The following is a 21,946-nucleotide window of genomic DNA, read 5'->3' on the forward strand; positions in this document are numbered from 1 at the left end:
CTGCTAATGGTAGCCACCAGAGTTATCGCAGCTTCCGGTTTTGGCTACGCGTCACTCTCACACTCACACAAACACATTACCAGGAGTTATTATTATTAATTATTATTTTTGGACGGACACAATAATTTAATTTGTTTTACTGTATTCAATCTGAATTTACTTTAAAATAAAAACATCTATATTGGTTCTGACACTTCTACATCCAACTCACAGATGTAACCTTGCTTTTAGAACAAATATGATTAACTTAACCCTTTTAGAAGGGAAGATATGGTAATTTGTTCTGGGAATGTCATTTTCGAGCCTGAGACCTGAAAAACAGGCTCGGGGCTTAACAGGTTTAAAAAAAGAAGCGCTACATATTCTGACCCATTGTAAACATCTAAATTCATTATAAAATCAGGGTTGTCTCTATTAATACACAACACCTCATGTCTGAAAAGCACTTTTATTCATTTTGTTCATACGTTTGGGAACACATGTTATTGAGGAGTATGTGCAAATACAAAAAACCCAGATATTTCCGTTTATGTTTTTCTCTTGAACACCTGCACACAAACTACATCTTCACACGTCAGCTCCTGTGGGAGGAAAGAAGGATAATTAGAGAAAAATGAGAGCAATAACAGTGTCCTCATCATACTCAATAATCACATTCTGCTGTGCAATACATTCTACTAATCCAACATATTTCTCTTTTATTCATCATCAGGGCGTGTTCTGGTTCAAATAATTCAGCAGAAATCTAATTATCATGACAGATACTGTCAACCCACCAGGAAGAGTTTGTCTCCTTCGATCCAGTGTTTCCAGCCACGGTTATCCTTCTCTCCTTTCTGCGTGCACACCAGCTTGTCCCCCTCCCAGGTCACAAGACACTACAAGAAGTCACAAAGTGCATTTATTAAATACTTTAATTTAATATTTAATGCACATTCAAAAGTAAATAACAGTGTAGTAAAAAAAACAATTCCCCTGTCACTAAAATAAATCCTCTTTGAATTCCATCACTACCTTTACCACAAACATGCTCAATGTTCTGACTTAAAGGTTACTGCCACCACGAAGATTGTGGACCATTTAGAAGACAATTTAGGCTTGCTTTCATCCCGTTGTGTAATTAGCACTGGATGAAACAAGTGCTAAGTGTAGACTTATTAAAGTTGCTCTTATTTTGGCATACAAATGTATTAAATGTTTCAGTCGCTATATGTCTTTATGTAGACTTATAAGTGAACATTACTATTAAGCTGATAATGTCTCAAAATAGTAGGATACTATCAACAAATAACCTTAATTCATTATTAGTTATTTTACTCGCCTCTAAAATGTGATGCTTTCCCTTTAAAGTTATTTCACAAGTCTTATTACATTTAATTTAGCTCTTTAAACAACATCTTCTTCTTACTTGCAGCTTGATAATCAATGCAAATATGCTTGCAAGTAACTGAAGCACCATTAGCACGCCATTTTGTGGAACAAAGCTATTGGATGTCATAATGAGAGCCCCCCCCCTCTCTTTCCTTGACTTGATAATACACACAGAGACCAACCATTGCCCTGCACACACTTACATAACATGTTCTCACTGTCTGAAAAGCAACCAGGCAATATGAAAAACATCGACTCATCAGATAAACTATCACTGACTTTTTTTTCACTTCAAGGACTCCGTATCTGAGAGGTCAACCCACCTTGATGTTTCGGTTGTCTAGTCCCTTGGTGTGCTCGTCAAACTCTACCCCTACAGTGAAGGAGAGTTCATAATTCCTGAAGGTGCTCAGCGTTTTGACGGTAAACTTGTCTTCATCTTGGGATATAACTTTGGTCTGAGAAAGGGAGATGGCAATTTTCCTTGTAGCAAAGTCAATGTCTGGAGCCAGAATACAGAGAGTGAATTAAGACATCTTTCCAGAGGAGACAGATTATAGTAGTGCATACATTATATTTTACAGGGATGCAATATTGAGGGCATTTTAGCAGTTGACATCATACAAGTGTTTACATAAGAATCTGGGGTGAAATAACCTTAGAATAACTTATTTGATTTAGCCACAGAATACATTGAACTGTACAAAAAAAACAATATTTACAGATGCATGGGAGGGGATACATATGTCTCTTCCGCTGCTCAACCAGTAACATCACTTAACACATCACTAAGACATCCCAGACCTAAATCAAACATTTCTTACCCAACACTTTCAAATACTCCTCAAATATGTCATTGTTCTCCAGTATCCATTTCCCACTGAAGTCTGCAGGCATGATGGCAGCTGGTGACGCTGATGTGTGTGTAGACTTTAGACAGTGTATAGAGGGGAAAGGTGCAGGGTGTCCTCCTGCTTTTATACAATCAGGGGGAATGAGGGCAGATAACTATTGATAAGTGGGTTTATGGCTTGAACAGGATTGGCAGTGGTAGTTGTTTTTGGAGCGGGAGGGGGGGGACTCACCCTTCTCTTCCCGTCTTTACATGGTCATTGGAGGGGCTTGCGATAGGCATTTATGTGGGTGCACACACACACACACACACACACACACACACACACACACACACACACACACACACACACACACACACACACACACACACACACACACACACACACACACACACACACACACACACACACACACACACACACACACACACACACACACACATCAAGCTTTCTCTCACATGCACCTTTACACACGTACACATGCAAACACTGCCCTGATGTTTCAGTGTACAATGTACAGACGGAGAAGTTTTTTTGTAACATCTGCCAACAGTGTGCGCTCTTTATTTGTTCTTCTCTGTGGCATGTACAAATGCTGATCCAGAATACCTAGAAATTTGACCAAAGAGGTAACTGGAGTTCAACTAGTTTAGAAAAAAGTCAAACATTTGTGACTTATGTGAAATAATTCAATGAATGCATTGATTGTGAATAATAATTTATTTCTGTTATGTTTTTTTTTAAAGTTTAAAGTTATAATCCTTGTGATTTTCATTTTATCAAACTCAAATTTTGATACAATTTATGTTGGAAAATAAACTGATCGGCATGAAATGGTCACACACTCACTATATAACTTTCTATATGGTACTATGCATTGTCAGTGGTGCAACCCCTAACATGTTCACAGAAATACACCCAGTTACCACAGGTGTCACTAAATCAACCAGGACTAAAGTCTTTACTTAAACCACTGGACACACGACTTCACCATCCATTCTCTCGGTACAATATGATATGTGTCCAGAATGATTTGTTTTGCAAGTTTGTTGTGAGTTCACATAATCATGTGTGGTCCTAAATTGTAAAAAGCTAAACACCATATTAAAGGTGAGTGTTGGAGAAAATACAGTTGTCTCCTCTTTGGGTTTGTTTTAATGCACTGATATCATGTGTGAGTCTGAACTGTGTACGACCTTGCAGCTGCCTCTTCTTGTGATAGGAGGAGGCAGGGCATTTCAGGTTGTTGATCTTTATGAGGAGACAGACACATAGCCTACTTGTTGTCTCCTACACATCTCATTTCTATGAGGCGTGAAGGAAGTCCAGAAGACGTCACAGATGACCCATCGCAGATGACCCGACGCTTTTCCGACACCCGCGGCTGATATTAGCGCCACCTCGATTTACGACTTTGTTGTTATCTCCTGTATTTTGGACTATATAAGCCTGATGTTTTTCCTGCTCCGTTGAGCAACATACCCCATGTGTGTGAGTTAAACCATATCCTGTAGGCCTATGTGATTTAACTCTGCTCCTTCTTGCAAGAATAAATTAGTACCTGATTATTGATTCTCAACCATGGTGTCGAGTGATATTTTCCTAACAGTGAGCACGGTTAAGCTTTCAGCAGATTCATGTCATAACTGTTTCAAAGTGTAAAGTTCTGCACTTACATCATTCTGCAAAGTGAAGGTTAAACAGCCAAAATAAATACATTTTCTAGCATATTATGTGGAACTTTAAAATTGAGCATGGCTTGAAATCCTCTCCTGTCTGTTGATTGCTGATCAAAATATGAGTTGAGTAACTGACCTTCCTCCAGAACAGAGTTGCACTCAGTAGAAATGTTTTATTGAGAAAAAATGCAAATGGGGATTTCAGCCTGACGCCAGACTCTGTTTGGACCACCTCCCTGAGACCATCATTTTTTTTAACCAGCCATAGCCAGAGCAGGGAGAGATCAATAACAGCCCCCTGTGGAACCATACATAATCAGAGCCTGCAGGTAGATGCAGGGATTGTCAGGATGTGAATGCACAAAAAGCGGCAGGACGCTGAAGCGCAGAGCGAGCAACAGCAGCAAAGAATGAGCAAGTGAGTTGGACAGCTGACTGCCCAATTGCTAATGGCAATGCACAGAGTGAGTTGACAGATTAGCTGATTCAGAGCACAGCGGGGCTCGAGTTGTCTGGCCACAGCTCCGCGGGCTTCACTTCACTCACTGAAACTCTCAAGCAGAGGCCATAATAGACCTTGTGCAAGTCTGTAAAAGCATTTTTAGAACAAAAGAGCTACCACAGCTGATGTGTTGGCCTGAGAAACTTGGATTAATGATAAGCAATCATTTATGTTTTGTTTGAATGAACTACCAAATGAATACATTCCAAATCTAACAAGTCTAATTAACAAAATAAATGGCAGTCGCACTCAGACAAATACAACTGACATAATTAAGCATTGTTTACTTTATTGATTGATTCATTTTACTATATTGGCACATTCCCAAAGGAACCGGGAGGGATAAATACACATCATTACATATATATCCATTCTGGAGACTAAGCATTAGTGAAGAAGTTTACAGCCCTCAAACACACTCAGATTTGTATTTTTGCCATCCAAAGCAATTTTTAAGGGAACTAAAATGGGATTAACCCACGCTCTCTTGTCTTCAATGCCATCCATCACTTTAGGTCATTTCAGATTATGTTTCACCTCCAGTAGCAGTATGCATGCAGCCAACACTTCTAAACTGTTAATCAAAATAGCTCCCACCCTTAGACAGATATAGAGTATTGCATGTTGTGATGGTACATGATACATAATGCCCCTGCCCCTCTGAATTTGCTTTGGAAAAGTAGTTATGATGGAATATAACTGTGTGTTTCATGACATTTTCAATACAGGAAAACACATGGATAGATGGACATTATGAGGAGATGTAGGATTGGATGTCAGAGGCATGGGATGTTTCTAGTGTGTCTGTTTAGGCCCATGTCAACCGGGGGTGCCATCCTGTTCAGTTAGGACTTCTTGAACACCTGCTGGCTAACAACTCCACCGGCTCTCAGCTCCTGCAGGTAACAACAGACAATACATTTGTTTTAGATATTTTTAGATCTGACTCAGAATGTAATATTGACTAATGAAAATGACCAGGAGAATTATAGATCTTAAGCCCTACTGTCTACTGTGTTTCTTACAATCACAGACAAACATTTGACTAACATAGCAACATTAAATAGATGGTAGGTTCTGAGGATATGTTAATTATTAGTATATTATTCAAGAGGTCATTCACAGTTCAGTATTCAGTTTAATTAAGGGGGATTTTAAAGGGCAGCAACAGTTTGATAGAATACTTTCTACCATCCAAATTGCAAAGAGTTTTCTGCCACCGGAGGCCACTGTTGCGCAACATTCATAACCCTCTGCCAGCTCGAGGAAACCTCCAACTAATATCTAATTTCATGCCAGTTGATTGAAAACATCTGTTGGCATAGTTTATACCAGATCATTTGGCAGATTATTTTTTGCCTAGTTTTGATAACAGTAATCACACAGAGGGTAATCTGATAATGCTGAGCTAATGAAAATGGTAATGTGCTAGCCATTACTGTGCTAGTCTTTTCAGATGCTAATGCTTTCATTACATGCCTCACTGTGAATTTAGGAGGAGAGAAAGTTATTGAAGTTCTTCTAACAGAAATTAGATTGGAAAGTCAAGATAATAACGTGGCTGTTATGTGCTTGATCACTGGAACGCTTAAGAATTAGAATATACAAGTGTGTTTTTCCTCTTTAAACAGTTACTTTAGGGGTAAACATATATGATTGACTTGGCAGTATCATAAACATGCAGTTCACACAATAAATTGCACTGCTGGAGCTTGTGGGCTAATTCAAGAGTCACACATTAAATGCACCGCACATAGTGTGCTAAGAGGCATTTTGGATTTGGATTAAAGTGTCCAAATTGCATAAATTATTATTCATGGCAGAAGCTGATGTTTTCTTACCAGATGAAGCTCATCTCCATCCACCCAGTGGGTCCAGCCTCTCCCTTCTATCTCCCCCTTCTGCACACACACCAGCTTGTCTCCATCCCAAGAGATGGTGGTCTGCATGAGGCCAGGAGGAAAATGGGATTATAGCACATCATGCACTCATGTAGACGTTTTTCAAATCAATGTAGATGCATGCACATATAGAGGTATGTTAAACATTTCCCCATAAATAATTATTCCGATAGAATCTGCAAATACAGACACACATAACCCTTTTCTCTCAGCCACCCTCCAAACAGCTTTTCTATAATCAGCATATAAAAAAGCTTTTCAAGGGGGACCCCAGATAATCTTTGATCCTATTCAGTATTCAGGGACATAATCTGATTAAAATAACTTGAGTCTCTACTTATTTCTCTTTTTCTCTCTCTCACTTTCTTTTCCCGACACCGGTCTCACAGCAGTTCATTCACATTGAGTGTGAGAAGTTTAAAGAAAGTTTTGTAAGTAGACGGGGTTTTGTATACAGTCTCACTACACCATATGCTCATTACAGTCTGAAGGTGTGCCAAACAGAACTGTTAGTTTATATGCACACAGGATTTGCACTAAGACGAAATCGGAAAGGTTCAATAGGTTTCTCAAAAGTGTGATACAGCACATGAATTAACATTTATAATAAACCCCTTCTGGTTACATTGTCTACACATTCTCACCATGCATTTCCTGTCATCCACTCCAGACAGATCCTCCTCAAACTCCTTGCCCACATGGAAGTCCATGTTGTAGTTTTTGAATGTGCTGAGGGTTTTGATGACTATGTGGTCCCCAACGTGGGAAATGTCCTTATCAGGCTTCAACAAGGTGGCGATTTTCCTGACGGCAACATTTACATCTGCAACAGGTTCCAGAGAAGGGCGAGAAAATCAGTCAGAAACATGAGAAACTCTCTGTTTTAATAGACTAATACAGTTCAAAACACACACTTATTTCCTTAAGACAAGTCAGTTATGGTAATTTGGTCCATTTCTGTTGAGTTGTATTTTTTTTAATAAACAATGATTTTGTATTCTATAGTTTTTATATAAAAGTAATTGGAAGATATTAAGTATGTCAACAAATGTGGATTTCTCTCATTAATGTACTACATTGTGCAATAGCTGCAATCTCACTTAACTAAAGTTGAAATAGTAGTATTTATAGGTTTACAATAACTACTTTGCTATTAAAAGCTCCTGTGATGAAACATTTCCCCCCTTGCCTCTCTCTTTAGTAGGCCTGTCCTCCACTCTCCCCTGCTGCAAACTCACCAAGAGCCTTCAGGTAGTCCTCGAAGTTATCGCTGGAAATCATTTTCCAATATCCGTTCAAATCGACTGGCATGTTGGCGGTTGCTGCTCTCTTTACTCAGTGAATGATGAAGAGGTCTGCTGTGGACAGCTACTTGCTCCAGAGTGCAGAACCTGCTGTCAAAAGCCTCAATTTGAACCAAATTCACTTTAATCCGATTACCTCCCACTCCCCCTCCACGTAACACTCAATCCTCACCACGCTATTCCAGCATGCATACATAATGCGGAGAAGCTTTATGTTAGAGAGTGCTTACTCCACCTATTTCGGATTGGGATGAATACACTTCCTTTGTTAATTGACACAAGCGCACTTATAGGGAGTTCCACGTGTGGCAGCTTTGGCATAGTTCTGTTGTATAAGATTAGTAATATCTTATAATCAATCAGAGTAATAATCAACATACAGGGCAAAAACCAATCAGCCTAATGGAGTGAAATCATACAAAGTTCTATTACGTGTCAGCAAGTGGATGTAAAGCACACAGTGTGAATAATATGCAGCGAAATACAAAAGCAGAACCACCTGAGCTTAAAAGGATCCAACTGAAACAATGAAATGTAGCACAATAGGGACTGTCGCCACTTTTGTTTCGCCTAAACAACTCAATTAATTTGATAATCTCTTTTAAAAGGCTAGCTGCAGCAAACAAACTGTCTAAATCCTTTGCTGACTGGGACACACACAAAGACACACACAAAGACACACCACCGCTCAAAGGATGTCATTCAGTATCAGTCACAGTGGCGCTTTCAGCCATTGGCCTCAATGAAAAAACACCTTCTGTAGCTGAGCAACGGTCAGGATTACTTTAAATCGTTTGGTGGAAGAAAAAAAACACAGGCTCACAGACGCAGTGTGTGGATGATAATTGGGGAACTGAATAGCTTTGGAGGCTGCTGCAGAGTAGAAACACTAACAATGATCTTTATATGTGAGCAAATTTAAAACAGCATCTAGTATTCAATTAAAAACGTACACATGGGGCGCTTTGGTAGCCTTGGGATTAAGATGCACACAATCTAATATACATAAAATATACACAACAAACACGGCTGCATTTCAAAAGTAGATCCTTAGGTTTTCAGATATAAGGCCCAAATAATGTTTACATATATATAACATTTTAGTATTTCTCCAGGATAATCACACATTTATGAAACAAAATTCACACCATTGTGTCAGTTTTAAAAACAACTTTGACACATTTAAATGGATTTTGCTCCTCAAACTATTAAATGGATTTCGAACCTTGAACTATATTCCACAACCATTGTCTATTGTGAAATTATTTCCCATGTTGGCTGCTTTTAAGAAAAGAAGGAACATCAATTGTTTGTTCTTGTGAAAATCAATTGTTTATTAGCTCTTATTGTAAAATGGAAAGCCTGTCACTGTTTATAATTGTATCTCTAAAAGGGTCGGATAAGTTGTATTTTTATACATATATTAGGTATTTGGGTTGTTAAGGGGATGTGGACTCATTACCTTATTATGTCTTAAATGCTGAGAGCTGCAACGGAAAAACACCAGTCAGACTTAAATACTTTAAATATATAGTATTTTATTTAAATGTATCCAACTCTGCAATGGTGTGATATGTAAAACTACAAGTAAACTATAAAAACTACAAATGTTTATGTATTTGCAACACTCCAAGTGTATGATTGAAAACACACCACAGCACTGTGAACATTTTCTTACTAACAACAAGTGATGCCTGGAAAAACACATTTGGGCCATTGTGTGTCTCTTAGCAGGATGTGCAGAGCTCTATCACTCTGCAGTCCAGTGGAAGTTAGCCGAGCGTCCAGTCCCTGAAGAGAAGCACTGATCTGTGAGTGAGTTCACACTTCAAGGCCTTCATGCTCAGCTATCAGTCATCCAGACTCTTCCCTGGCTGTGTTGCCTGTTTGGCGAGCGGCCTCAGCACTGTGCCCTTATTTCTCCTCTCGCTGTCCTCCGTGTAGAGGTTGTGCTGGTGAATATATTCTATCACAGAGTCTGGGATCAAGTATTTCACGCTCAGGCCCCGTCTCAGAGCCCGGCGGACCTCGGTGGCGCTCGTCTCGTTCCTCACCCATTCCCTCACCAGGAAAATGTTATGACTGTGGGCGCGAGAGAGGTGTCTGACCGCGGCCACGGCTTGCTCGGGATGAAGCCCCCCCCCGACTGACGCAGATGAGTCCGAAATGTCCCGCCACCTCCTCAACGTGGTCGTCCAGCCACAGGTCAGGGACCTGGAAAGTGTCGAGGAAATCAGCTCCACACAGAAGCTTCAACTGGGGACAGGGGCCTGAAGGGAGAGCGCGGATAAATGGTGACTGATATTTATCATAAAAATAAAATTATAAAACATAGCATGGAATAAAGTTCAGGAAAAAAAGTTGATACGCAATGAGGGGCCAAAGGTACTTCTCGAATATGTATATACATATATTATACTGTATAATGGCAAAGAGTTACATATTCCTCAGATGGTGCTGGTTTTTAATTCATGGAAATATTTCAGTTGGTGTTTGCCAACTTCACAATGAAACTACAAAAATTGGCAATCCTATAATTCTCCTCAAAGGGATCTCAAACTCGAATAATTAGTGATTTCAATATCAAGGAAAAAGTTGTATTTGAGTCTTGACCTGACATGACTAGATCTGATTAACTAGTTGTAAAGACATATATTACTTAAATATCTATGGGGCTGAAGGCTAAAGCTAAACATGTAGATTGGTGGCTTTTGATTAGAAGACAAAACTAAAATCATAATATTTTTTGATAGATGTTTTCATGGTTGTTTAGTTGTTGGATGTTGTTCCCATAGGTTGTTCCTGAACACTAATTGTATGGGCTAGTTGCACAAGATGGCGTTTATCAACTTCCGGCGGCTGGGTGTGCGGTACACATGCACAAAAGTTTTCAAAGTATTAAACCTATCCCTAATACTCTCTAATCACTGTTGGTCAGGAGCACAGGCCCATTATGTGGTATTGACGCAAATCCTTAACCCCAACTCTGTAGAGGTCTTGGTAAAGACGTGATGAAGGAATATACTCAAAAAAATCAGGCACTGTGTGTTTGGTAATTTGGAAGAATGTCATTTTTATGTAGGCCAAGAGAGGCTACAACCACTCAGTGACAGTGAATCTGTGAGGCTGTGCTTCGACACAAGGGATGTGTTCATCCTCTGGGGAGCATGATATATGTATTCAATTTCATGGGAAATCATGAAATACGTTTACATTTACTCTGACCAAAATGGTGAACCAGTCAAACATTTCCATCTCAATAATAAGAGAAATTAACACCCAACGCCACAGATTAAACCCAGATATATAATGCCGGGAACCGACAGAGGTCAAAGGGTTTCTGAGCTGATCGCAAGTTCACAACAGTGAGAGGTTCTTACTTGAGAGGGGAGAGGGGTTTCCACTGGAGTCTTTGTGCTCTCCTGTGTTCCGCTCATACTCCTTCAAGATACGGCCACAATGATACCTGCATGACAAGCAAAGATTACGATTAATGTCTTTGGTAATGGTAATACATCGATTTTCCTTACTAATATTGAGTATTTATTCATCTTGTCACCAGTAGCTAGTCAAGTATTAAAACATAATTTGCCTTATGCTTTTCATTAATGGACAACATTTTAATATAAACATCATGCATAGAAATCTTTATCAAACTGAACTGAATAATTAAAGGAAAAAAGTTGATGCTTGACAGAGTAACTTTTAAAAATAGAAATAAAACTATTTTTCAAGTTAAGCCTCTTAAAGGTGTTCTAGAAGGCATGTGTGTGTGTGTGTGTGTGTGTGTGTGTGTGTGTGTGTGTGTGTGTGTGTGTGTGTGTGTGTGTGTGTGTGTGTGTGTGAGGACTTGTGACATGGATAACAACAGGCCACTTCATGGCTTGATCAGCACCCTTGTTGCGCAAACACTCATGAGGGGATTTGTAAGAAATCCGAAGCAGGAGAGGGAGAATTAATAAAGCGGAAGAAGTACAATGATGCAAGTGTAAGAGACCTTTCTAAAAATAAGTCTGATTAATGATTACGTTTGTGCAGTAATACAGAATAAGGTAAAACAAATCCATTACATCATTCATTCCCTTTCAGAGCTGCAACGGGTAGTTAGCATTTTTATGCAGAAAATGCTGTTTTCAGCCTTTCATGTTCTGCTTGTCTGTTTAATATATACATCTGAATGTCTTATTGGGTTTGGACTGACAAAACAATACCTTTTAAGAAATCCTCTCGGACTTTGAGTAACTTGGATGACCTTATTTCACTTTATTATGACATTTCTTAGATTTAATCGATTAATCTAGGAAATAATCTGCAGATTAATCGATATTGAAAATAATCAATAGCTGCAGCCCTATTCGCTTGGGCTGGATTCTTGAAAAGAACCAACTGCAAATACCTTCCACATTTCTGCATAGTAACCTGGGACATACCTTATTCATAGCACCTATGCCTGTCTCTTTTCGCACATACTCATGTCCAAAGTATCCATTTGCAATTACAGCATCCCATCTCTGCCAGTGAATTTAAGAGCAGGTGCCCCTTATTTCACCTCATGAAAAACAGTCTAGTCTGGCAGGCCTACAAGAGACCACAACCTGGCAACACACTGCTATATATGTAGTTAAGGTTGGCAAGGAGCAGGGCGAGCGGAGGAGCAACTCTGTTAACTGAAACTTGATGATGTCAGCGAAGAAAACTATAACAGAGGTAACAGATGAGAGTAAAGCTAATAGAAGCAATTATCAGCTACTGGGTGGTGGATATAAACTGGAAATAAGATGTGCTTGGTTCTGTCAACACAAAAACACAGTACGGGACACTTATTTTATTATTAATGAAAGGTCTTAATGTGTTGACTAGCTGCACACACCATTTCATCTCAAAATGACATGCAGGCTGACATTATCCTACAAATGTGTGCATGTAACCTTTAATAAATGAAGCGAAGTGAACTCTAATGTTGCTATAAACTTGTTTTACACCTCATGGTGACCACGGTCTCTGTCCAGTCTGCCTGCTGGCTCTCCCATTCATCAACCGTGACCCAGTCGGAGCTCTGCAGCGCCAGCTTTGCCATGGCGATACGGTGCTGAGCCAGAACCAGGCCTTGCTTTCCGTAGCCATCACTGACTGGAGACACGATGCCACCCACCACCTGGTACTGGCCTGAAGGGAGAGAGGAAGATGAATACAGTGTTATCTGGACCATGACAGTCGATACAGACCCAGCATATAAATCAGTAGACAAAGACTTGTGAGATACTCAGGTTAATATTATTAGTGTTTCTTCAGATCTCACATTTGAAGACACATGCTATGATTGATGCATTTAAAACAGGGTTATCGAACAATGTCATTACTTACAGCTCGTATTGTGAAATCGATTTGAAACTCCTTTAACCATTGAGTTGTCTTAAGGGTAAATAACCCCAATATATGTTGTAACTAACATTACAGAAAATAACAATTGAAAGCTGTACACCAGGGTTAGGGTTATTGTTGACCCGGCAATTGCCAATGTTGGAATAGATTCAAAAGATTTGTTTTGTACAAAATTATCTTTTATACTTTATATTTATTGGTGATGTTTATACACCTTACAGGTGGAGACTAAAAAGCGAATTGATAGGAAAAGGTAAACAATACTTAATTCATAACAATATACGTTTCTTTGTTCCCCAAAAGAACAAGGACTCTTGTTGTTTCCCTTTACTTTTCCTAAACTGTGAAAAGGGAAAACCCAGCTATTACCAAAGTGGGCCATAAATGACAGGTTGTTTCTTCATGCTACATAGATTTAGGGTTTTACATTGAATTAAGCTGCTTTATTTCAGGGATTTAGCAGAGGTCTGCCATTTCTGACCCTTTGATCAAAATAAGTATAGATATGTTACATGTTTGGACAACCCAAGCGGAAATTAGTAAAAAATCAAAATGCAATGGGGAATAGAGAAGCTAATTGTGTTAAATCTAGTGTTTATAAAAAACATGTTTCAAAAACAGATGTTTTTGCACCTGCATCACAAGAACAGTACTTTTCCTATTGTTACACTCAAACTAGTCAGCTGATCTTATAGGTGAGGGGTCGGAGGGAAATGGCAAGAGCATTATTCTCAGTTCCTGCCCACTGCAATGCTACACAGTGCATAGTTACACAAAGCATCTTAAGAGTGGGAGCCGACTCAGGACCAGTGTATTACTGTTCAGGTATAATGATGTCACCATGTGACCGTGCCGGTGGTACTCTTATTCAGAGCAGCTTTGGACCTGGATTTATATAAAGGAGACCCCCCCGGCACGTTATAATGTCCGTCTGTTCACTGAATTGTCGTCTTGAAAAGGGTACTCACAACAATTCCGCAACAACTTCATCTTCACCTGTTGCACTTGTCATTTCAACGTTAAAAACAATAAAACGGCATGAATTGCTTCGTCACATTCATCTAGATCCTCTGCCTCGAGCCAGTGAACTAGCGGGCCTTCTAGAGTACCCTGGAAACGAGGGAAACACTGAAAGAATACGCCCATTGGCTACAAATCAATATATGATTGGTTGATCGAACTGTCAGTCCAAACGTACGCTCTCATTCAGTGCAACGGACAGGGCATTCTATCAAGGATGTAGAATACCTTGGTTGAAGGATATTCTACCCAGAGACCCAGAACAAGATCTGATTGGTTTCTTTATTTTCTAACACAAAACCACTGAAAGGTTTAGTGCATGGTCCGAGAAGGACAAACAAATCAACGTAACACTGTAATATTACAGCTCAACAACACAGATACCATTCTCATTTATTCATTTTATATACAGTGGGGCAAACAAGTATTTAGTCAGCCACCAATTGTGCAAGTTCTCCCACTTAAAAAGATGAGAGAGGCCTGTAATTTTATTTCCCAGGTACACTTCAACTATGAGAGACAGAATGGGGGGAAAGAATCCAGGAAATCACATTGTAGGATTTTTAATGAATTAATTGGTAAATTCCTCGGTAAAATAAATATTTGGTCACCTACATCAAACAAACAAGATTTCTGGCTCTCACAGACCTGTAACTTCTTCTTTAAGAGCCTCCTCTGTCCTCCACTCGTTAACTGTATTAATGGCACCTGTTTGAACTCGTTATCAGTATAAAAGACACCTGTCCACAACCTCAAACAGTCACACTCCAAACTCCACTATGGCCAAGACCAAAGAGCTGTCAAAGGACACCAGAAACAAAATTGTAGACCTGCACCAGGCTGGGAAGACTGAATCTGCAATAGGTAAGCAGCTTGGTGTGAAGAAATCAACTGTGGGAGCAATTATTAGAAAAATGGAAGACATACAAGACCACTGATAATCTCCCTCGATCTGGGGCTCCACGCAAGATCTCACCCCGTGGGGTCAAAATGATCACAAGAACGGTGAGCAAAAATCCCAGAACCACACGGGGGGGACCTAGTCAATGACCTGCAGAGAGCTGGGACCAAAGTAACACACTACGCCACCAGGGACTCAAATCCTGCAGTGCCAGACGTGTCCCGCTGCTTAAGCCAGTACATGTCCAGGCCCGTCTGAAGTTTGCTAGAGAGCATTTAGATGATCCAGAAGAGGATTGGGAGAATGTCATATGGTCAGATGAAACCAAAATAGAACTTTTTGGTAAAAACTCAACTAGACGTGTTTGGAGGAGAAAGAATGCTGAGTTGCATCCAAAGAACACCATACCTACTGTGAAACATGGGGGTGGAAACATCATGCTTTGGGGCTGTTTTTCTGCAAAGGGACCAGGACGACTGATCCGTGTAAAGCAGGGGTGGGGAACCTCCGGCCCCCGGGCCGTATACGGCCCGCGAGACCATTTGGTTTGGCCCTCGAGGTAATTTATAAACACACGCAAAACAATTAAAGAAATCTAGACCGCAAAATAATTAAACAAGTGAGTTCCTGTTTTTCCTGGCAACGGTCATGGTCCTTGAACACAACACGAGCCTAACGTGTCATCACGTGGTATATGTCTCGTCTGACAGGGGTGCAGTGCTGACGGAGAGCACCAGAACGCCGCTCCGGGACTTCAAAAAAATTGCAGTACCCATAAGTCCGTAGGCTACACATACTGCAGTTTTGCGTGGCTGTGTCTTAGTTGTAAGCCCAGTGGCGATCTGTTCATCTATCATTCTGATCATACAGTCAATAACTTTGTTATTAGCATCTGGTTAGCTAGCTATGCTAACGAATATAAGAAGCTTTTTCTCCAACCAGTGAGGTAAAGGCACATCTTTATATGATCATTATAGTTATCATAACACAAGATAATAAAGTAAACAGGTATAAAATACTATATGACAGTAAAAAAAGTTGTTATTAATAAACAAGAATACAGTTTAAAAGGAGAGTGATTTGTAAAATATCCATAAAGAAAAAGTAAATCTGCTTACAGTTCTGTTTCATATGGGTTGTTGAGAGATGTATCCATAGATCTCTTCATTTTTGCTCCCAAAGTGCACCAGATTGATGCTTTCAACTTCAATATTTAAAAAAAAAATCTTCCCGGGGGAGCAAGCCCCCGGACCCCCCTAGAGGAGGTTAGGTCCCCCCCACTTAAATCATGTCCATGGATAGGAAACTAAATACATTTGCACACATCTTGTGTCCATATCTTTCTGTTTGGTGGTCATGCCACAACCGTGCACGTGAATGCATGCGCGAGTCATGGCAAGATATCTGGATTAAGAGGTTGCTTTTTCTTTTCACAGCATGAAAGAAAGGCCAAATGAATGTGCTGTGATCTTTAAGCAGAGGTCAATAATTTGTACGGCCCTCGGAGGATGTTGAAAAAATTGAAATGGCCCTTGAGAGGAAAAAGGTTCCCCACCCTGGTGTAAAGGAAAGAATGAATGGGGCCATGTATCGTGAGATTTTGAGTGACAACCTCCTTCCATCAGCAAGGGCATTGAAGATGAAACGTGGCTGGGTCTTTCAGCATGACAATGATCCCAAACACACCGCCCGGGCAACGAAGGAGTGGCTTTGTAAGCATTTCAAGGTCCTGGAGTGGCCTAGCCAGTCTCCAGATCTCAACCCCATAGAAAATCTTTGGAGGGAGTTGAAAGTCTGTGTTGCCCAGCGACAGCCCCAACAACATCACTGCTCGAGAGGAGATCTGCATGGAGGAATGGGCCGAAATACCAGCAACAGTGTGTGAAAACCTTGTGAAGACTTACAGAAAACGTTTGACCTCTGTCATTGCCAACAAAGGGTATATAACAAAGTATTGAGATGAACTTTTGTTATTGACCAAATACTTATTTTCCACCATAATTTGCAAATAAATTCTTTAAAAATCAGACAATGTGATTTTCTGGATTTCTTTTTTTCTCATTTTGTCTCTCATAGTTGAGGTATAGGATGAAAATTATAGGCCTCTCTCATCTTTTCAAGTGGGAGAACTTGCACAATTGGTGGCTGACTAAATACTTTTTTGCCCCACTGTACATTTTATTTATATAATTAAATCGATGTTTTGTTTGTTTTATCTGAGTGTTCCAGGGTATTCTCTGAATACCTTGAAGGCCCTGACGGTTCGCCACTGATATATAAATATTATTATTCATACTTGATTCAAACACAAATATGTTGAGTGTTTAAAGCTGCACAACAAGCTGAAAAACAAAGCCCTGTCATTGCCCTATATGCCTAATGTGCTAGCAAATAACCTACTTTCACATAAGGAAGGCAAAGAGCAAGATTAACATTCCTTTAGAGTTTGTTTATGGCAAGTTTAATCTCTCTTGAGCTTTCAGATTTAACCAACTCCTGAGACAAACTCTGCATTGTTAACTTTCTTATCCCGCTAGTGTCTTAGTGTCTGACTTTGTATATCTGGTGCTTATTTAGACCACTCAGACAGAAGGTTTATCTGGGCTTGTTAGCTGAAAACAGCTGCCTGCTGCTGCTGCTGCTGGAAGCAAGGCTGATGAAAGTGAGGACACTGAATCAAACAGTAGCAGGCCATAAAATTAAAATAATGATGTGAAAAAACTCTGTGGAGCTGTTGGCTCATAATTCTGTGTTAGTTCATTACTGCGAGCAACCTCTTTTACAATACACAGTCATTTGATTTATTGTAAACATAAAAAATATTAATTGGTGGACATTACCCAGAAGCTCCTTTGGCCCTGAGGGTTTTCAGATACAAAAAGTCAAATAAACCAGACACTATAAAACCATACCTGTGCTGTGCATGTGGTCTCTGGCCAGCTCAAACAGCCTCATGTGCTGGTTGGTGATGGGATTAAAGGAGCCACAGGCTAGCAGGACCAGTGGAATACGGCGGGTGGCCATCTTGGTTTACCCCCCCCCCACACAACAGTCATCAAACTTTGTCTGGAAGCAGAAGAAAGAGTTATTAACATTGAGGGATTAAGACGATGAGATGCAAAGGGGAGAAGACTGAAGGAAGCTAGTATGAGTTTGTGTTCTGTAGACCAGGGGTTCCCAACCCCCCCCCCCCCCCCCCCCCCCCCCCCCCACACCCAGCGGTAATTAAAGTTTCAAAGTCTCAAAAATGCTACAACTACTGTCACAAACTGGATGAATGTGAAGTATTTTGTTGAAGGAGGATGAAAGCGTAATTAAGGAGCACTATTGGAGTGACTTTGATGGTTATTGGACTCAGGATTAATTCATTTGGATTCCCGCTGTATGAAGAAATTAAAGGACGGGGTGAAACAATTCACAAAGGGATTAAACTGTTTAAAACACATGCTCAAAGTAAGCCGGATTTTGCCGATGTGTTTATGTGGATTCAAAAGTCATAAATAATCTACAAAATGGAGGAGACCGATCTGATCGGAGCAACTGTGACAAATAATCCAACTGAAACCGGCATGGACAATGACTATGTTTTAAAAATGTGCTTATCCAGAAAAGCCTGGTTTGGACACTTTACGGGCAGAAGAAACATTTCTATTAAAGAATTATAAATTAATTAATTAATTAATCCATTTTTTAAAATATTTTATTGTAATGTAGCGACAATCATGTATTGCGTTATTATATGTAAAAAAAAAGAAAAAAAAAGAAAACGTCTAAATATGATATGAGGCCTGGCGCACCCCCTGCGATCTTTGGTGCACCCCCAAGGGGGAGCGCCCCCCAGGTTGGGAACCACTGCTGTAGACTGTATGTATCTACAAGTTATGTTCTACTTTTAAGTACTCCTGCTGCTGTTACATTCTGCAGAGGTTCCCTTAGTTCACCACAAGAACCTATTTGTCATTTGGTGGGAGTTTTTTAATCACAAGGCACCTTACGATGTATGAGTACTGTTAGTATAGGTGGCCCAAGTGAGCAATGACCCATAATATGGCCATTCTCTGCCCATTTATCATTGGGACACAAAAAGCAGTGAGTAACACTGGCAAAAATAAATCTGGCTGCTTTTTTTGCTGGAGTCATGCACTGCAGGAGCAGAACAACTGCAGGGGCATTTAATTTTAATGTGTACATCAATGTGTAAAAACACCTCATTAATATCAGACCCTGTCCACACATCAGCTGGGAAGATTTCCATCTGATCTCCGTAAGTGCCCCCCTCATGTAGCTTTAAACATGGAAATTATTAGTAAACTAGTTACCGTTATGTACAATGTATAATGCACTAAAACACTTTTATATAGTGTCATCCTGTGTGATCACACACTATTCACATAATAAAGCTAACAACAGTAACAACAGTCAGGTAACAACAGTAATTTATGTTTCCTCTAAATGTGTGTGCTCTTGTTTTTGTGCCGGTTATGCTCTATTATACACTCTTTTTTCAACAATTGCTTTTGAATGTACATCATGATTAACTTCCTGTAGGATCCTGAGTTAGATCGGGGCATGTGACAGGAGCATACAGCATGCAGCAGACCAGAGACTGCCGTCTACCGCAGTTCAGCTATAAGGCTTTACGCTTTTAGAAAAAAAAAAAAAGGAGTTGCTGTGGATTTTTGCAGTTGTGACATTGCAATTTAAGTCAGAGGAAAGCACACACTTACTCGTTGACATTGAAAAGCAGCTAACATTGATTAGCCCAGCAGAACATAAATATATGCTAAGCGACAAACACACATTCGGGTGAATGAATGAACGAGAGTGAAAAGTGGTCACTTCAAACTGTGATAAAACAAAAACACAATACCATGTCCAGGCAGGAATAATAGATCATTTGTTTACCTTCGTATCATTACTGTTTGGTAAGTGTGTCACACTTTTCCCCCTCCCCGTTCTGAGGAGCTGTTACTCGATGGTTCCGCAGAGAGAAACTGGCTGAAGTGCGACCCTTGGCGGAGGAAGGGAACACAATGGAGCAAAGCATCGGAGCTATCCATGGTACTGACATACTGGCAAGTGTTTTTAATTACACAAAATAGATACTTGTTTGAAACCAACAATAAGTATGTTACTGAATTTATTTTTAATACATTGTTGTTCATTTATGGGTGAGCGCATTGTCTTCCCAGAATAAACCTACTATAATCATAAACTGACCTTTAAAGCGATGCAGCTTCAAACACCTATGCTTAACCTTTCATTCCATTGTTGTTAACTGCTTGTCAAATGGTGAGGAAAAGCGTTGTTAAACACTAATTGACCATCAGACAATAGCTGTATAGTAAGTGGCTTTTCATGCTTTGTTGCCCAGGGACAAGAATAACATTAAAAAGAATGCAAAGGTTAAAATAAAAGCAATGTTTTTTCACAGACTGTTGATATACAGTATAACCCTTCACTAGAAAATACTGTTTACTCCACCTAAGCATTGCGCATGCGAAAACAACCTGTTTCATTGTATAGTTAACGCTATTAGTGCTCAGCCAATGAACTGTAGGTTTGAAGCCTTCTGATTGTTGGTTCTTTAATGAATTCTCAAGACTTTAAGGTAAGAATGTGTCTGTCTTTGTGAAGAAACAAATACTGTCATATATCTGGGCTAAAAGCTGTTATTGTCTCGCCTGCTCAGTCTGTATCAGATAAAATGAACAAATCCTTTCAGACCAGGAGAGAGGGGTTTGTCTCACCCAATAATCTAACAGTGATTTATTTTGGGCAGGAGCATGAAGGAACATTTTATGTTTTGGATTGTTTTGGAGTGTAGTATTGATATATACCTTGGTTAATTTGGAGGAGGGTTATTGCTTGAACTATCCAATATGTCAGGGTTAAAATGTGCTTTTTCAAAGTTCAAAGTGTTTTCGAGTAGCTTGAAAATACAGGTGCTATAAATGGAGACTCAAAGAAGCAGCTTGTGGACTATGTGGAAAACATTTACAACAACAGAACACAAAGTTCTTCCGTGATGCAACAGTGAAATGTTCCGTCTGTCCTCTGTCCTGAATGTTTGCTAAGCTGATTGCTTGGTAGCAGGAAAATCTGCTCAATACACTATCTTTCTCCCGTCACTGCTCTGCTGTAACTTAGCTGGCAATACCCATGGAAACAGCCAATTGGGAGTATGTGTGTGTAAGTGACTGTGTGTGCATGTAAATGTGGTCCTGCATGTGTTTGTCTGCATGTGTGTGTGTCTGTTCTCTGTTATCCTCTTAACTCACTTGAGGTCTTCTCTCTCTCTCTCTCTCTCTCTCTCTCTCTCTCTCTCTCTCTCTCTCTCTCTCTCTCTCTCTCTCTCTCTCTCTCTCTCTCTCTCCTCTCTCTCTCTCTCTCTCTCTCTTTAATCCCCAGAACACCCACCCACACCCAACAGAGGAAGAAGCATGGGGGAATAATTGAAGAATATACGGCCGTTAGGAAAAAAAACAGTGATTCTGCCACAGGGTGAAAACTGAAAGACTCAAATCTGTGAGGGGGAGTATAGCTGCGCTTTTCGGGCTCTTGTTAGGAGGATACAGCTGGGAAAACATCATACTGTAGCAGCTGCTTCATTAGATTATGAAATAATTATCACTGAGAGAAAATGAAAACAATCCACGGTTCAAGTTTCTCCTTAATTAAAGAAAAGTTGAAATCAGCAACGTGTTGCAAAAGCATCAAAAGTAAATATTCAGGAGGAAGTATTAGGCATTGCTCTTTGATTGAATGGCCAAGACAAATAGGTTGGAAAATACTGAGTAAGAAGCTGTTCCATGTGTTCTAATAATTGTGTGTGTGCTTAAGGTGTTGTTATCTTCTAGCTCCAATAATAAAGTAATCATTGCTTTATTTTATAGGATATGTGGTTAGCTTTTACAGCCATGCCTAGCCATAGCTTGGGGTTTATTGAATTGATTGAAAAGCTGTATTCTTGTAGAGAAATTCTCAGTTTCAGCTGCCCTTCCTGGGGCGTCAAAATCAATCCTTTCCCCT

At 39.9% G+C, this 21,946-nt stretch overlaps 2 protein-coding genes across 2 annotated transcripts; both read right to left on the reverse strand.

Moving 5' to 3' along the window:
* Positions 1 to 435: 435 nt before the first annotated feature.
* Positions 436 to 19,892, reverse strand: LOC117532731. The gene is made up of 11 exons (XM_034196185.1): positions 19,820 to 19,892; positions 17,827 to 17,980; positions 12,594 to 12,777; positions 10,992 to 11,077; positions 9,695 to 9,881; positions 6,952 to 7,111; positions 6,248 to 6,349; positions 2,196 to 2,379; positions 1,695 to 1,873; positions 777 to 878; positions 436 to 581 (listed from the first exon to the last, which is right to left on the reverse strand). Exons 2-11 carry the CDS (start codon positions 17,936 to 17,938, stop codon positions 528 to 530), a joined length of 1,350 nt encoding a protein of 449 aa, XP_034052076.1. The 5' UTR covers positions 17,939 to 17,980; positions 19,820 to 19,892; the 3' UTR covers positions 436 to 527.
* Positions 4,676 to 8,043, reverse strand: LOC117532644 (retinol-binding protein 1-like). Its single transcript, XM_034196024.1, has 4 exons — positions 7,546 to 8,043; positions 6,952 to 7,130; positions 6,248 to 6,349; positions 4,676 to 5,302 (listed from the first exon to the last, which is right to left on the reverse strand). Exons 1-4 carry the CDS (start codon positions 7,616 to 7,618, stop codon positions 5,252 to 5,254), a joined length of 405 nt encoding a protein of 134 aa, XP_034051915.1. The 5' UTR covers positions 7,619 to 8,043; the 3' UTR covers positions 4,676 to 5,251.
* Positions 19,893 to 21,946: the final 2,054 nt, after the last annotated feature.

The sequence above is a fragment of the Gymnodraco acuticeps genome, unplaced genomic scaffold, assembly GCF_902827175.1.
Source record: "Gymnodraco acuticeps unplaced genomic scaffold, fGymAcu1.1, whole genome shotgun sequence".
In the NCBI taxonomy this organism is placed as follows: Eukaryota; Metazoa; Chordata; class Actinopteri; order Perciformes; family Bathydraconidae; genus Gymnodraco; species Gymnodraco acuticeps.